Source organism: Echiichthys vipera (genome assembly GCF_963691815.1).
Source record: "Echiichthys vipera genome assembly, chromosome: 9".
In the NCBI taxonomy this organism is placed as follows: Eukaryota; Metazoa; Chordata; class Actinopteri; order Perciformes; family Trachinidae; genus Echiichthys; species Echiichthys vipera.
In genome coordinates this window covers 14,975,211-14,991,102 of record NC_139834.1, presented here as the reverse complement: position 1 = coordinate 14,991,102, position 15,892 = coordinate 14,975,211, and the positions used below count along the sequence as shown (strand labels likewise).

The following is a 15,892-nucleotide window of genomic DNA, read 5'->3' as shown; positions in this document are numbered from 1 at the left end:
AGTGACCCTGAGCTTTTTTTAGTGCTGGTTTGTAAACAGAAGAACTGAATTGAAGTTGTAAGGAACTTTTGCCTATTTGTGCAGCCTACTTGTGGCTGCAGCTTTCTTTGATTTTATCCTTGCTCTGTGCTATTTGTAGCCTGCAGGTCATGTTTTGGTTCAAGTTAGGGGACACATCTGAGCAAGGGGCTCCTCTCCTTCCCACACTAACTTGGACAAGGACACATCGATGGGGATGAGGACAAATGTCATTAAAGAATGGTCTTGAGACAATGTTTATTATGATTTAGCACTATCAATAAAATTAAATTGGATTAAATGGACCTACAGCCCAAAATTTCAGTCAGACACAACTGGCCAAAATTCAGTGCTTTCTCATCACCCATGGTACCTTATTCCTTTGGGGAATTTAAAATAGCTCCCCTAATTATGTTTCATTATATCCTCCAGGGGAGCATGAATGAGGGGCTGTCGTCCCCCTCTGGAGAGCACAGCCTGTCACCACTCATGCTGTGTTTATCAGCATATCCTTGCCAAGGACACCACTTCCAGGCCCTGTTTGCTTAAGCCTTGTAGGGACAGACCCATGGGATGCACGCGTGGCATGAGGGGCTTTAGGAGAGCTGAAGAAGGGAATAAAAAGGAAGACAGACATGATGAGAGATCGACAACTTCCCTGCTTCTTCTCTCCCTCCGTATGCAGAATGAACTGCACTGGACTGCAGAGGGGTCCCCCAGGACAAGGGAGGGACACTGGTTGATATCAGATCGGATGTTGTGTGGATTTGGATTGGTGACAGGAACCCACCATATTGAGTCTATGCTGAGTAGGGGATAGTAGACAAGTGTTATGTGGAGGAGGGTTACTTAGGGACTGTAGAGTGCTTGTGGGGGCAGGATGTACAGACAGCCTGGATGCAATATGAGATGCAGAAAGAAATTCTTTATCTAATGCCACAGACCTCCAGACGTTACAGTGGACAGTGCCAAATGGGAATGGTGAGGGTAGAAATAAGCTAATTAACTAAAGCAAATGGCTTTACCATTTATATTATATGGGGTCAGCAAAGTGTACTCACTGTATTAATATGAAAGTTCTCATTATGGAGAAAAATGGAGGGATATATTATTAAATTGTCAATACTGATTCATTATATTGTCATATAGCTATATATAACTAGGCCTACTTTATTAGTTCAATTTTCAGACTATATTGGTGCCTATTAAAATGTCCTTGAACACAAGTTGACAAATTCGAAGGTCGTTGTATCTCAAACAGTATGGAGCAAGAGCTAAAACTACATTAGCTTAACTTATTGAGATTGGAAATAGTAATAAACAGCTTGCCTATAGCTAAGTTAAAATGCTATACCTAAAAAGCACGTCTCAAACTGTCTTGTCAGCGTGTTATGTCCTGGTTGTTTAACACACAGACTAAAATGTAAAAATTGTCTTTCTACAGTGAGTTCTATGTTAACCATTTATTTGTCAGGTCTGTATCTTTTGGGGCTGCTGTCTTATCATCTGCAAGCAGCCAGCTAAGCTGGGGCTAAGAGAGGCCTGAGAGGAGAGAGGAGAGGCACCAAAAATAAAGGCTGCAGAGACCATTAAAAGAAGGTCAGTAAGTTCATATATGCATGCAATTTTGAAGTTTGAGTTTACGGGATTTATATGTGCTTCATCAGTGCAGAGAGATGAGTAGACACACCTTAACTATTTAGTTTTCCTTTCCATGTTTTCACAGTTCCTCTTTTTAAAACGCATTACTTTAGATATTTCTGTCTCACAGAAACGTAAGTCAGCAGAAAATGTATGGTGCCTCTGTGAACTTTGAGTGTTACAGTAATACTGCCTTCTACGTACACAGTGTCCCCTCAGGATCTGTTTTGTCCACGCTCAAAGAATAGACGAGTTGCCAAATCCTGAGTCCTCACAAACAAGTTACCTTACTGTCTTTTTCAAACGTCAAAACACACGTAACATGCCGGCTTTCTGAGTCAACTTGTCCAGCGCCACACCTCAGTCTTTAACCAAATACAAAATAGCAGTGTTTACAATTCAAGGTCTGGAGCCCTCTGCATTACGCACATGCCTTAAGTCAGCTGTGTCAGCTGGAGCAAGGAAAGGCATGTTGTTAAACAAGATCTGCATGTCACATTCATGAACGTGAACACACACAGGGATAGGGGGAGAGAGAGAGAGAGAGAGAGAGAGAGAGAGAGAGAGAGAGAGAGAGAGAGAGAGAGAGAGAGAGAGAGACATTGCTGTGACCTTTCACCTATTTCTCCAAGCAGCTCTGGGAACTGTGGGAATCCCATGAAGCCAGGCAACTTCAATGAAAGTTTTGACATGGATGGATAAGAAAAAGGAAAAAAAAGCAGACAATGGAAAGCCATAACCTCTTGTCCTCCTTTTTAATTGTGACTTATAAGAATGTGATCACATCCATTAAAGTATGATTACGCATACCACCGTGCATCACAGCTACTGATGTGAGCACAATACATGCTACAAGAACATGATATAACAAGTTCCACCAGGCCTGTGACTTCTTCCGACTAGCATGACAACAAAAACATTAACAGACGCACATGCACAAACTGTTCTTGCTAAATGTTTGTGTTCACTGTGTTACGGAGATTTGGATATCATTATCGCTGCAGGGTGCTTGCGTGTGTGTGTGTGTGTGTGTGTGTGTGTGTGTGTGTGTGTGTGTGTGTGTTTGTGTGTATGTGTGTGTGTGTGTGTGCAAGTTGCTAAGCACCTGGTAACTGAATAGCCGAAACCTTATCTTCCTGCCTTTAGAGAGCTCATCATGTGCTGGAGTTTTGCTATCGTCTCTCGACGCTGTGATAATAACGTGACAAAGTCTGGCAGAAAAAGAAGCATCTGGATATATAAGCCTCTGAGATGTGCTTCGCTTGTTTTCAATTTGCGTTCAAAACACCCAACCAGGCCTGATCATTCCCCAGCACATTCACAAGGATTATACAATAACTGAGTGCAGTGCATAGTCCTGAGACAAAAAAACTGAATTTTTAATATGGATGTAGCAACAGCATTGAAGTTTAGTGTAGAGCAGACGTTACTCTGTAAAGTATCCTCAAATCTGCATACAGTCTGACATCTGCTTGACAAGTAGCTTTATGGTTTCATAAAAAAGAATCAGAAGGGGCTTATGTCCAGAAGGTCACAGTGAGGAGATTCTCCAGGCCTTTCTAAACCCAACCCTTCATCCAAGTCTTGTGAGGTGGAAACAGGTAGAGTTTAAACATGAAGGCCAGCCTGGATCCACCCAGAAACATGCTAGCAATGGTGCTCCAGTAAAGCAAGGTGGACCAATCATCCACTTGAGAGAACAAAAATGATTACAGAAACATTCATGAAAAATATACAGAAGGTGTGGTGTCTCCCCCAAGACAAGTGAAAACCCCCCTCCAGCATGACCAGACAGGCATGAACCTGGAGCCCAAACAAGGGAAAAGAAAGCCAGGAAGACACAGGAACAGCTGGAGAAGGTTGGTGGAGGCAGAACTCAGGGAAACAAGATCATCCTGGAAGGAATCAAAGATCGCCCAACATTGAACCAGCTGGAAAAGAGAATGAATGATAGGTTAGGTTGGGTGAATGAACAAGTGTACAGTAGACTTTATGTAGTATTCTACCACATAACAACAGTATCTTCTTGACAGGTAATTTTTCCTTTGGCCAGGAGGAACAACCAGAAAGCCCATCAAACAAAAACACCACAATGTTTCTACATATAAAAGAATCAGAAGGGGTTTTGTACGGAGGGTCTCAGAGAGGAGATGCTCCAGGATTGATAACCAACTTCAACTAGAGGTCATACATTCCTTTCAGATAACAGTCATAAATAAACACCTCATACATCTTTATGTCATTAACAAGGTCAAAATACAGGATTGCTGTTAAATTTGACAGGATACCAGTGGTAAAAATTGATCAATCAAAAATCATTCAATATCATAATGATGTTTCAGCTGGCAGAGAGGACATCCAAAATCCTTGTACAGAGTCACCTGTCCAGATTTGTGCCGACTAGAGCCACAAAGTTCTTGAAAACCAATCTGTGTGGCCGGACTTTGGTTTTATGTGCAGTGTGCTCCCAGTTTCATTACACAATAAGCCCTGTCAAGCACAAGCATACAAATGTATGCACACTCATTCATTCATACATATATGTTAACACGAGCAAGCTGTAGGCTTTATAACGATAACGTACACTTGATACATAACACTCTATAGACTTCAAACAGAGTTCATACAAACACAACACAGGATGATCTCTCTCACACATACACACACACACACACGCACACACACACACACACACACACACACACACACACACACACACACACACACACACACACACACACACACACACACACACACACACACACACACACACACACACACACACACACGCACAGTTATGTCAACAGTCACTAGTTTGCACAATCTGCAACAATAAAAGGCATTAGGTATTCTCATCTTCACAGACTGCAGAGTGTAAAAGTGACCACCAGGGGTTTTCAAAACCTCTCCAAAGCTCATTGGTTACTCAAATGCTGCATTCAGACAAAAGCAAGTCTGATTGGCTGATCTAGATTGAGTGGCACGGGGAGGCCCTCCCCACCAAGGCGGAGTAAAAAGATGGACGTTGGGGGGGAAGGGAAAGGACTCTATTTACAAATGAAAATTTAAAGAAACATCATCACCAGTACTACTGGACAAGGAAAGCGAATTTGGAGTGTGGACCTGGACTATTTTAATAATTTGAATGTGCAAGGCTGGCATGAGCATTTGTTTCAGTAAAAGGGTCAATTCTATAAGTGTGCGACAAGAGGAGAATATCCAGAGGTGATGAGGTTACCCTGTCTCTTTCGGACTGGACAATATCAATTACCTGATGAAAAAACAAACACTAAAATGAATTGATGATGTTTAACACTTTAAAATACAGACCTCCACAGAGTATCATGTACAACACAAAGATGAATATGCTCTCCAAAGTCCATCTAAGGAGCTGATATAACAGGTTAGTTGCAGCAGCATCTGCTCTGTGCTCGTTTTCTGTTCTGTACCTGAATTTATTAAATTCAGCATCAAATTGACAATTTAATCACTTTGCTTTCAACGGATCTTCATCTTTCCTTATTATAAAAGGCTCGCATTTGCAGCTGTGTGAGCACAGACTCACGATCAGTTTACCATCCCCCAGCAGTGCCTTCAAACTTCGGGATTGTGAAAGTAGAAGCTGATCGCGGATCAGTCTCTGAGTAAAGTCACCGTTTTCCATCTGGGTGCAGGTTGACAGCTCCTCTCGCCCAGCCCCCACCCTGTTACCTAGAGAGGCCCGGCTTGTGGCTTGTGTAATATTCTGATTGGTTGTTTTGTTCGGAGGGGGCGGGGAAATGGGCGTTGCCGAGCGTATTGTGATCTCACAATCAGCTGTTTTGTACGTCTACATTCTGATCCGAGGATCAGCTGGAGGCAGCAATAAACAGAGGGAAAATCTGCAGCGGAAAAAAATAGAGGAGCGGAAGGAAAAGCTGCAGATGTTATGATCTGAAAAAACATCAGTGTAACATTTTTACACGAAGCCCTTCTTCTAAGAAGAAAGCCTTTTATTTTTGTATGATGGTGTTTTAACTACCTCACTTAAAGACTATCTAAAGCTATGCTTTAAGAATTGTTGTCGTTTCTACTGTGTGTGTGAGATCTCGTTTACAACTTGAATAATATTACAAAGGCAGGTAAGATATTCTTTACTTTGCTTTAAATCTAATACTTGGTGTGTTTTGTTTCTGTGTGATCTCAAGAGGTATCTAACCACATTTGGCTCTGCCAGTGAAGCGACTGCATTCCTCATATGTATCTACAGAAAATGTCATATATCAGCCATCGTGAAATCATAGAACAGGTAGAAATATACAGCTTTTTCTGTCGCTGACTCATTAACAAGCTATCTTTGGCTGCTGTGGGTTGTAATAGGTAATGACCTATTATTAGGCCTCGATTTGAAAGCAGCAAACACCTTAATTAGGTCGATTCGACGTCCTATATGCCGAAAAATGACACCCTCTTGCATAAGTGAAGGATATAATGTCACAAGACACCAGCAGCCGTTGTTCTGTAAATTGCACCAAATGCTGATGTGGAGTCAAGTCGATGGCGGATGTTGATGTTTTTTTTCTGGGAGGCGGACCATGTCCTTGTCAGGTTTTCTGCAATTATGGTGAATTATTTCATATTCTGTGAAATAACAGCAGCTTCAGGGTGTCGACAGGAGCCCATACAGTCGATGTCTTTCGTGCACTGTCGTTGAGCCACAACTGTCATTGCTTTGACCCTTCAGCTGCAGAGCTTACAGGCTACGGATAATTCATGTTTAACCTGGATACTCAACAGAAAGTCTTTTCCCTTTTCGGCTGTCGATAATCTGATGCCGAGGTCCATGCTATATTTTGCCACATTAAATCCAATTGAAGATATTTCTGTGTATAGTGTAAACATTGTTGCTGTGGGGGCAGCGTATCGTTTCATAACGTCAGTGGGTCTCAACTCCAGACGATGGCCGTCGACAATAGCCGCCGTTAGCTTGTGGATTGTTGTCGGTTTAATGATGCAAAGTGCAGACAAGACATAGCAACATACATAGGTAACACATGCACGGTCCTAACATCTTATATTTTCGATATGTTTGTTCTTCTTCGTGTTCTCCGGTCGCCAAAGAAAGGCTGCTGTGTCGGCGTCAGTGACGTGTGCGTGACATCACAGGCGTCTTGTTTTTAGTTCGTGAGTCCCCTCCCATCCTGCTCCGCTCCTCCTCCCCCTCCTCCTTTAAAAAAAAAAAAGAAAAAAAAAAGACCAATGCCAAAAGAAATGCAAGGCGTTTTATATTTTAGGATGTGCAGTTGTGGCTTTAAAAACAAATTCATAGTGTTACTTCTGAATAAAATAAATTCCAGGTTTAATCTGGTTAGATTGGCCAGATTTTACGTTTTAATTTAGGACAATGGGTCAGCAGAAAAATAAATAACTTTCCACATGTTCACATAGACCAGATGTTAGAAAGGGTATCATAGAAATAGAAGTAAATGACCGTATCAATTTTATTTGACAGCATAATAAATATGCAGAAGATACAGTTGTTCCATAAACAACCACCATTAATTAAAACTACAATGCAGTTTCTGTAGCTGGAATACATTATGATAATGACAAATAAGGGGAAAAAGGTGAGTGTTAAAAGCAAAATAGGATGCACTTATACCCAAAACTGATAGATTAGATTTACATATTATCATGCTAACACTGTCTTGACTACAGGACATGTATTAGTGTAATAGGTGGTAGTTGTTACATTATCCTTCTACACAACCTATGCCATATATTTAGAAACTGTCTCCTCCAGGATATAGGCCATATCACTGGTGGTTATTTGTTCTCCATTGGCAGTATCAAAGGTTATATTTACACTATCAGATAGCCCCAATTAGCTGGTAGAGCCACTAAACTGGTCAAATTGTTTTATCAGGGAACTACTGCATGTAGTCAGTGTATAGTGTGTGTGTTTTGTGGATGTCTGCTGCACCTTATGCAAAGCAGCCTCAGGCCTTGTCACCATCATTTTGTTTATCTGGATTTTTCATGGTCTCATGACTTAAGTTTCTATTAGTTCAGGAATGCAATAAAACAATCTCAGTGTTGAGGATGGACTGCTCTGCCGTTTTGTTTTCCTTTACAAAATCTCTAAAATATAACAATGTGGCCTTTTTTTATGTAATTGACTGGATAGGATTTTTAAAACATGACCTAGAAATTGAGTCAAAATGAACTCATACAACCCAGCGTATAAGAAAAATACGGCTAAGAGATTTCTATCCAGAAGACTCTTAATGATTTTGGTGGAAAGGGGCTTCTACCTTTGCAGCTTTTGGCCCATTTTCTCCCCCATTTTATTTGTCTCATTTTCTCTTGTTATTTCAATCATACACCCGTACAACAATCTCGTTGACAGTGCCCATATTTGTTTAAATTATTATTATTCCATCTGACGTAAGAAATCTCAGGGGAATGTACTGTGTTGTTGCTATTAGGGATTCTCTTCCCTTTATGTTTCTGGTATCCATGGTGATTTTCCAAAAAAGGACAGAAAAGTGCTCGCTTCTCAACAAGCATCCATGCATGTCTCCTTCCATGTCTCTGTATATACAGTAAATCTCTGTCACACACTTTGTTTCACCTTTTAATCTGTGCTCTTTAAAACCTCTCATGCCTTCTACTCATCATGTACTTGGTGCAATAGTCTGCAGCAGCAGCAGCACATATTGGATTTCGATGAGAAATTAAAGTCAGATCAGGCGATCGGTCAAACAGATCATGGACTGAAATAGGTCTTGATCTGGAATTTAAACCTTAAGAACTCAAAACTTAAATACTTATTAAAAGGACATGTCAAAACCAACAAAACAATTTAACCTACATTTTAAGTGATATATGTAGGTGTGTCAGCAAGTTTTGGGAGATGTTTGCTCCCTGTAATCCCTTAGGCATTCCTTTTTCTGCACTCACAGTTTCACTAAATAAAACTCAACCTTTGAACATGTAGTGGTTTGTCTTGTTCTAACATCTGTTCAAGATTACATCATTGTGTTCCCATTTAGGTCAGGCACTTGTCCTTTGCCTCAGTACCTTCTGTCCTAATGTCTGTCTGTCTTTGTGTTTTAACATTCACTTTGTTTGACCTTTTGAGAGTCTGGGTCTTTGTATCACCTATTTTCATCTCCTGCTCCTCCTCCTCCTCCTCCTCCTCTACTTCTTCTCTGGCCTGTCCAGCTGTCCCTCAGACTGTGCTGATTGGTTTTCTAAACTCCATGGGGGAGGGAAGTGCAGCAATTGTCCACCACCTATTTGCCTGCTGATTTAATTTATTTATTTATTTATAGTAAAAAAAAAACAACATTAGTTTTTATTACCACCTACTGTAGCTCAGCGTTCCTCTGCCAATGCATTTCAAAGTAAAGGTCCTCATCATGTGATTTTTTTTCAGCAGGCTTTAAAGCTGCTAAAATCAATATGTTTATATTAACAATGAAGCAGATGACTATGTGCGTGTGAAACGGGTCCTTTACCTGCACATAATTATCAGCACACTTTCAGGTGCAGCAGGCAGATGTTTTCAATGCTACCTACGGCACCAAAACATAGTTAAAAGGATGAGGATTAGCCCTATATTCATCAGTTGACAAAAAGAAACACAACTCCAAATGAATGATAACTGTGCAACATATCAACTATCTAAACCAATTGTTTAGGTTGTGTTTTTACAACTGCTGCCCCCAAGTGGCTAAAAAATAACTGCACTGTTAAATTAAAATGTGTTGCTTCATCCAAGCTGAATATTCCCACCTCATCTAATATGCAAGCTATTCAACAATGTTAGACTAAAGAAATAAGCTACTTCTGTATTGAATGGCTCCTTGTTTGTATCAATACAGATCAAAATGCTTTGAAGTTTGAGCCCAAAAAATAGTTGTGTGTGTTTTGAAATAACCCTAAAGCTCTTACCACACATATTGCTTATCTAATACACTCCAACTGAACAGCAGGAAATGAACTCAATGTCCTTTTAAAGAATATGTGTTGACAGTGAAACACATTATCATCAGCTTAACACTAAAGACCCTCTTCTCTCTCTCTCTCTCTCCAGGCCTTTGCTCCAAACCAAGTGAAACCTTACATTTGCACTACAGACGCCTGTCCACTCCTGTTTGTCAAAACCGAGATCCAACAAAGGGCTTCAAGTGAAAGAAAAGGAGATCTGACAAAGCATTGCTTAAAAAAACAACAACAAAAAACAAGCGATACCTAAACAAAAATAAGAAATTCAAAAAGGCAGCTACAATTCTTTCTTTGTGGACAACAAGAAGTCTTCAACACTTGACAATACAAGCAGTCATGTTTCAGCGTCTGAGCAACCTGTTGTTTGGGGAAGTAGAAGAGGTGGAGGCTGAGCTGAAGGGACCCAACCCCTGTGTGACAGAGGCCGACGAGGAGGGATGGATGCTCGTCAACCTGCCTGGTGAGTCTCAGCAGAGGAAGTGCAATGGTGGGTTGGATAGGTCGCTGTGGCATTTTAGAGCCACATCGAACTGGGAAATAGTCCAATTGTGTTTGATGTTCACAGATTGAGGTAGCTTAGAATTACTTCTATTCCCTCTTGCATGTCTATAATACAGACTAACATTTGAAGCATGGAAGTAAAGATGTAGATGATGGGGTGAGGCGAAGAATCAGTCGGGGCATGGCGCAACTACAGCGGTGCTCACCCATATGGCTGCCATACCAAAAGTGTTGTCTGTCAGTTGATGGAAACACATACATCTGCTTCCTCTTTGTTAATGATCTCAATCATGACAAAGGCAAATATTGAGTCTGAAAATTAGCTTTCAAATCAACAAGCCAATCAAACATCAAAAGCAACGTATAATTCAGGAGAGTCAAGAAAAACATTATGTCACTGACATAATCACAACCTTAGAGGGTCAACACAACTAATGATGTGACTCCTTTATGTTTTGTGTTTCCTTACCCCCTCTTCTTCCCCTCCTCCAATTTATTTAAACACCCTTACATTCCCCACACTGGTATGTGTGCGCGTGCGTATGTGATCCCTTAAAAATGGCCCCCCCATCAACCCGCATGGCTTTTTGAAAATCCACCACATTTGCATAATTTTTGCAACATCACCCTCCAACCTTAAACATCTCTCTTTATTGGCTGTCCCATCCCCGATCTCATCGCTGCCATGTGCTCAGAAGAATCTGACTGCATGGTGCAGGCGGATGATGAGACGGGAGCCCCACTGATTGCACAATCATTCCCAGACAGTAAGCAATCGAATCATCAAGTCACACATACAAGAACTGAATTCCCAGCCCCCATTGCCCAACCGCCTCGCAAGCGCTGTAGGACACATAAAGGTCGGGCACGAGGTGCGGTAGCACCATCAGACCCCTTATATTGTCAACGCGCTAGCCCCTCAGACTTGGGTGCTACTACACCCGTGACCCTGCCAAGACGGGCCAGACTGTCCACGCCCTCCTCCACCCCGTCGATATCCCCTGGCTCTGGAAGTGAGTGTGGGGGCAGTGGGGGTAGCAGTAGGGCAGGCCCAGAGAGAGGCTGCATGGATGAGAGCTGGTTTGTCACCCCTCCCCCCTGTTTCACTGCAGAGGGAGCCACAGCTGAGGCCAGCCCGATGGAGGACCTGCTCATCGAGCACCCCAGCATGTCTGTGTACGTCTCCCCGAGCAATTTCTCCATGGTCTCCAACAGCAACCTGTCTGTGGTGGGAGAGGAAAGCATTGTAAGCCTGGCGAGCAGCGTGAGGTGAGAAATAACACTTGTTATGCTGGCTACACTTGACCTTCACCTGCCTTTTCACCATCAGCACAACAATCACAACAATCACAACAATCACGCCTTTTGATTTTTTTCCCCCGCTCCACTTACAGCAGAGTGGCAGAACCAGCTGCTGCCCCCACCACCCGCAGCACTATGCCCACCAGGGTGAGCCGTGGAGCAGCTGCCCAGGTTGGAGCTCTAGCCAAGGTCACCCAAGTGGCCAGGGTCCAGCGTGGAAAAGCTCGCATCGAGCGACGCCATCTGGGCCGTAACCGCATGCAACGCCAAAACCGCACCAGGGAGCAGGTCCCTCGCCACGCAGCCCACGCCAGAAACACCTTCCTTCACCAGCCCAGCAAGCGTAACATCTGCCACTAAACTCCCCAGCAACCAGGGGGCATCGTTTACTCTGAGGGCATTAGTAGTGCATAGTCAACTCCAAGACACACAAGAAAAAATGTATTCACCCACTGCATATTTGCTTTCATTCTGCACATTATATCATATTAAACTCAGATAGCAGTCAACAAGTAGCATCATTGTTTTGGTCTAGTCACAAATTGACTCCACCTGGTAGTTTTATGCCCCATTCTGCTGTTATGAACCAAGCCCTCTGAGTAGATCTAGACCGTTATTATACATGTTGTCCATTGCAGTATCCAAACAACTAAAAAAAAAAAAGGTCTTTAAAATATTTATACAGGTAATACTTAGCAACAATAATGTCTGAAAAACAACAAAAAGTTTAGCTTGATTAATATTTTTTCTCTTCTCTTAGTAAAATATTCTATTTTCTCTCACTCTTCCTCAAAGCATGTTTTTGTTTTAACAATTCAATCATTAAAACCCTAAAATATTTTTTTCAATTTGGAAATGCGGATTTGAAATTTAAATATCCAAGTGTACTTTGAGACGCTTCAGGTGGAAACCATGCAAGACAGAGACAAGTTCATCCTTAGTATCTTTGCAGGGAAAACAACTCATCATGTTTTTAAAGCTTTCCTTTACAGGTGATTATTTGAAAGGTTATACCGTGAGTGAGGAGTGTGAGAGGAAAATCACTTGACTTTGTTTCTCTCCAGTTTGCTCTGTCAACATGTAAAGTAAAAGACAAAGGCAAGAAAACAAGGGGTAACCAGTTTCATCATGGGAAACGAATATTGTGATATTTCTCTCATCACTTTGTGAAGGATGAGAGCAAGTAGAAGATGGTGAGAGTATGAGCAAAACAGACTAAAGAGTACAAATAATGTTATGATGAATTAAACTAGACATTATTAAAGGGAATGTGGTTAACATGAAACAGTCATAGGGAAGTGTTATGTAACCCTCTGAGCAGCCTTTGAGCATTTAGAAAATGGCCTTGTCCCTCAGTTTTGAATATTTCATGTGTGTTGAAAAAGGCCACTTATTGGTATGAACATGAAGATGTGATGTGTGCCCACAATAAATAAATAGAAATATTGATAAGGGGTATGATTGGAGCTGAGGTGAAAGGGTACAAGGCTTGCCTTTGTGTTACAGGGTATGGCAGGTTATAGTAAGTACAGAGCGGTATTGATGGCAACTCTTTATTTTGTTTTGTGATATTGTTTTCGGCTCATTTTGTCTTGTATATTACAACATTATTTCACTTTCTCTCTCTGCATGGTTCCACCAAAGAAAGGAAAGAAAGCTTTTTTCCTGTCAAAAAGAATGTACACTTTTGGCTTTTAAAGCCAACAAATACAAAAAAAGATCCCTGGGGATCATACACAGCATGGTGATCATTAAATGTGTGGTCTGTAAAAAGTAATGCGCCCAGCACACATCAGCCACTTTCATCCACAGTGTGTGCTGTGATCTTCATTATCCACGTGAACACCAAAAAGAAAGTACGGCCTATAAGACCATCAGTCCCTTTCATCGAAAATTCACGCACAGCCCAGGAGGCAACTGTTAGGGAAAAGGGAAGAAACGTCTCCTTAAAGCCTAACAACTCTCAACACATTCAAAACTATCATCTTGCGTAATGGTCGTGCAACCCATTGCTCTCTATTTACATTGCCGTCCGTCCTTTTCCCGTTAGCACATCCAGCTCTAACAGTTTCCACTTAAAGATCTAGCTTACTGATATGTATTCAACAACAATAGTAAACAATGGTGCTGAAGTGTATACTAATGTTTGTAAATTATTTGAGACATGGATGTAAGTTTGCACTGTCATACATTATGTGAGTCAAAGTTTTAGCGGTGTGCTGTGTGCTTGTATTTTGTTTTGTTTTTCTTTTGTGATATTGTTTTCTTTTTGTTTTGATTCAAATTGTGCGTGAGAAGATGTACTGACACATTGCTAGAAACTCTTTTTAAAAAACATAAATAATGGTCATTTATTTCTCTTGTAAATATTACAAAAACAATTTATAATGATCCGTTAGATGTCAAAGCCTCTCAGGACCACAACGTTGTGTCCAATGGGACTAATGAGAATCCTCTCTCTGCCTCACCTCTGTGCTCATTATCAAATCAAGAGGGCATTTCCGTGGCCAAAAGTGGTGTTTTTGCCCCAACTTCGGTCTCATCTCTTTGAGATGCACCATAAAAAACAGCACTTGACTCAGAGTTGATGTGCCATAGGCAAACACTGCCCTCCAGAGGGTCCACTTAGCACAGCTCTAGCTGTATGGATGCTGGTGAGGATCGGTATGATGACATTGGGATTCATGTCAGATTGTTTGGAAAATGGAAATGTCTTGTCTAATTTAGATCATCTAGATAAGTAAATTACATTATTTTCCCTTGAATCACATACCACAATTTCTTTCTTTTCCGACAATAATCCTATGAATAACTCTGTTTTATTCAAAATCTGTTAATACCTGTTAACTTATGATATAATTATGAGTTTTATCTTTTATTCTGTTTAAAGATGACTATTTTGTGTTCCATTGATTCCTCTGAATGGTGCAGGAGATGTATTTGAGGTGATGAGTCTAACATGCGCATACACACACAGACACACACATAGTGATCTCTGTAGGCTTTCTCACTCCCCAGAGGCTATTCTCCCGGACTGTGTGTCTGAAGTTGAATTCTGTTTGCCTGGTGTAAAATAATGCATACAGAGTGAATACATGATCATAATGAGAGAGCACAGGTGCATGTGTGTGTGTGTGTGTGTTTGCATACATAATGTCAAACTGTCCTGTTTACCTAAATTTGATTTCTTCCTTTCTCACCTGTGTCATGTAAAAAGGAAATGTGTTCTCAGTATGTCGTGTGTGATTATTGAATGGTGTGGTTTAAGGGTGAAAGTCATCCAACAATGGAGAGAGGGAGTGGTCACCAGGTGTGTCAAGCCTATATGACGTGGACAGGGAAAGGATGAGGCAGGAGATAGTTTATATATTTAAAAAATAATAATAATAATTAAATGTATCATAAAAAATACAATAGAATATGCTTGTATTTTCCCATATAGAGATGTCCACCAATAGGGGGGTTTAAATGAGAGGTGTTGAATGTCTGGGGAGTTTCATATGTTTTATGTTGTGCCCTACAATGATGGCAGCTTAAAAACACTTGGGGTTTTCCCCATGTTACATCTCAAAGTACACCTGCCCCCTCATAAAAATGAAATATATAGACATATAAAACTTGGTGTATCTGATATCTACAGTATGGTGATTGTGCCTTTCACTATTTCTGCATGGTTTTTGTGATGTACTGATTTTTCCATCCCCGAAGTGGACAGACGTCCACTGACAGGCAAGACCTATGCAAAAATCAACGGATGGATTTTCCAGCATCCATTCAGAAAACACAGGTACCCGCCAAAACAACAACAATAACAACAACAACAACAATAAATACTCAGGTTAACACCTGAATCTTGTGTCATTATTTTCATGTGGGAGAGCCAGAGGGAATGGAATAAGAGCAGAGAGCATGTAATCTAAAATAACTGCAATCCAAACAGTACTTAAAAGGGAAGTGAGGAATTATTACTAGCAAAATGTGATTAAAGTATCAACAGTTAAAATCATCTTTATGCAGTAGAGTGGCCCCAGAAGCCTCCTAGGCCAGAATTACAAAACATAAACACATGAACACATACATGCATTCTCACGCTCATATACATACATACTGACGTAGAAAAGTAGAACAATGTTAAGTAAAGTAGAATATCAAGTAAGATTGTGTGAAACAGCAGAATAAAGAAGCATAAATTGATCATACTTAAGTAAAATACCTCAAAATTGTAAGTGCATGCATCCTACTTTGTCACCGTTGTCCACCTGGCAGTGTAAAAAGTAGGAGATCGTTTACAGCATGCAAAAGAGGAAGAGGTGAACAGACGGGTGTGGTTGTGGAGAGTAAACACAAAGGCTAGGCTTTGTTGTCAGATATGGGCAGGCTGCTTTCATGCACAACATGAACTTACATTGGCTGGAAAAAGGAGATATTTAAAGAATAT

At 41.0% G+C, this 15,892-nt stretch overlaps 1 protein-coding gene across 6 annotated transcripts; it reads left to right on the top strand.

Moving 5' to 3' along the window:
- The first annotated feature begins 5,510 nt into the window (after positions 1–5,510).
- tp53inp2b (tumor protein p53 inducible nuclear protein 2b) lies at positions 5,511–15,267 on the top strand. 6 transcript variants are annotated; one of them, XM_083920093.1, is made up of 5 exons: positions 5,511–5,780; positions 9,740–10,111; positions 10,851–11,165; positions 11,265–11,421; positions 11,547–15,267. In XM_083920093.1, exons 2-5 carry the CDS (start codon positions 9,988–9,990, stop codon positions 11,812–11,814), a joined length of 864 nt encoding a protein of 287 aa, XP_083776219.1. In that variant the 5' UTR covers positions 5,511–5,780; positions 9,740–9,987; the 3' UTR covers positions 11,815–15,267. The 6 variants fall into 6 exon arrangements, with proteins under 6 accessions (XP_083776219.1, XP_083776220.1, XP_083776218.1 ...); XM_083920094.1 differs by having other exon boundaries at positions 10,848–11,165; positions 11,550–15,267; XM_083920092.1 differs by having other exon boundaries at positions 10,848–11,165.
- Positions 15,268–15,892: the final 625 nt, after the last annotated feature.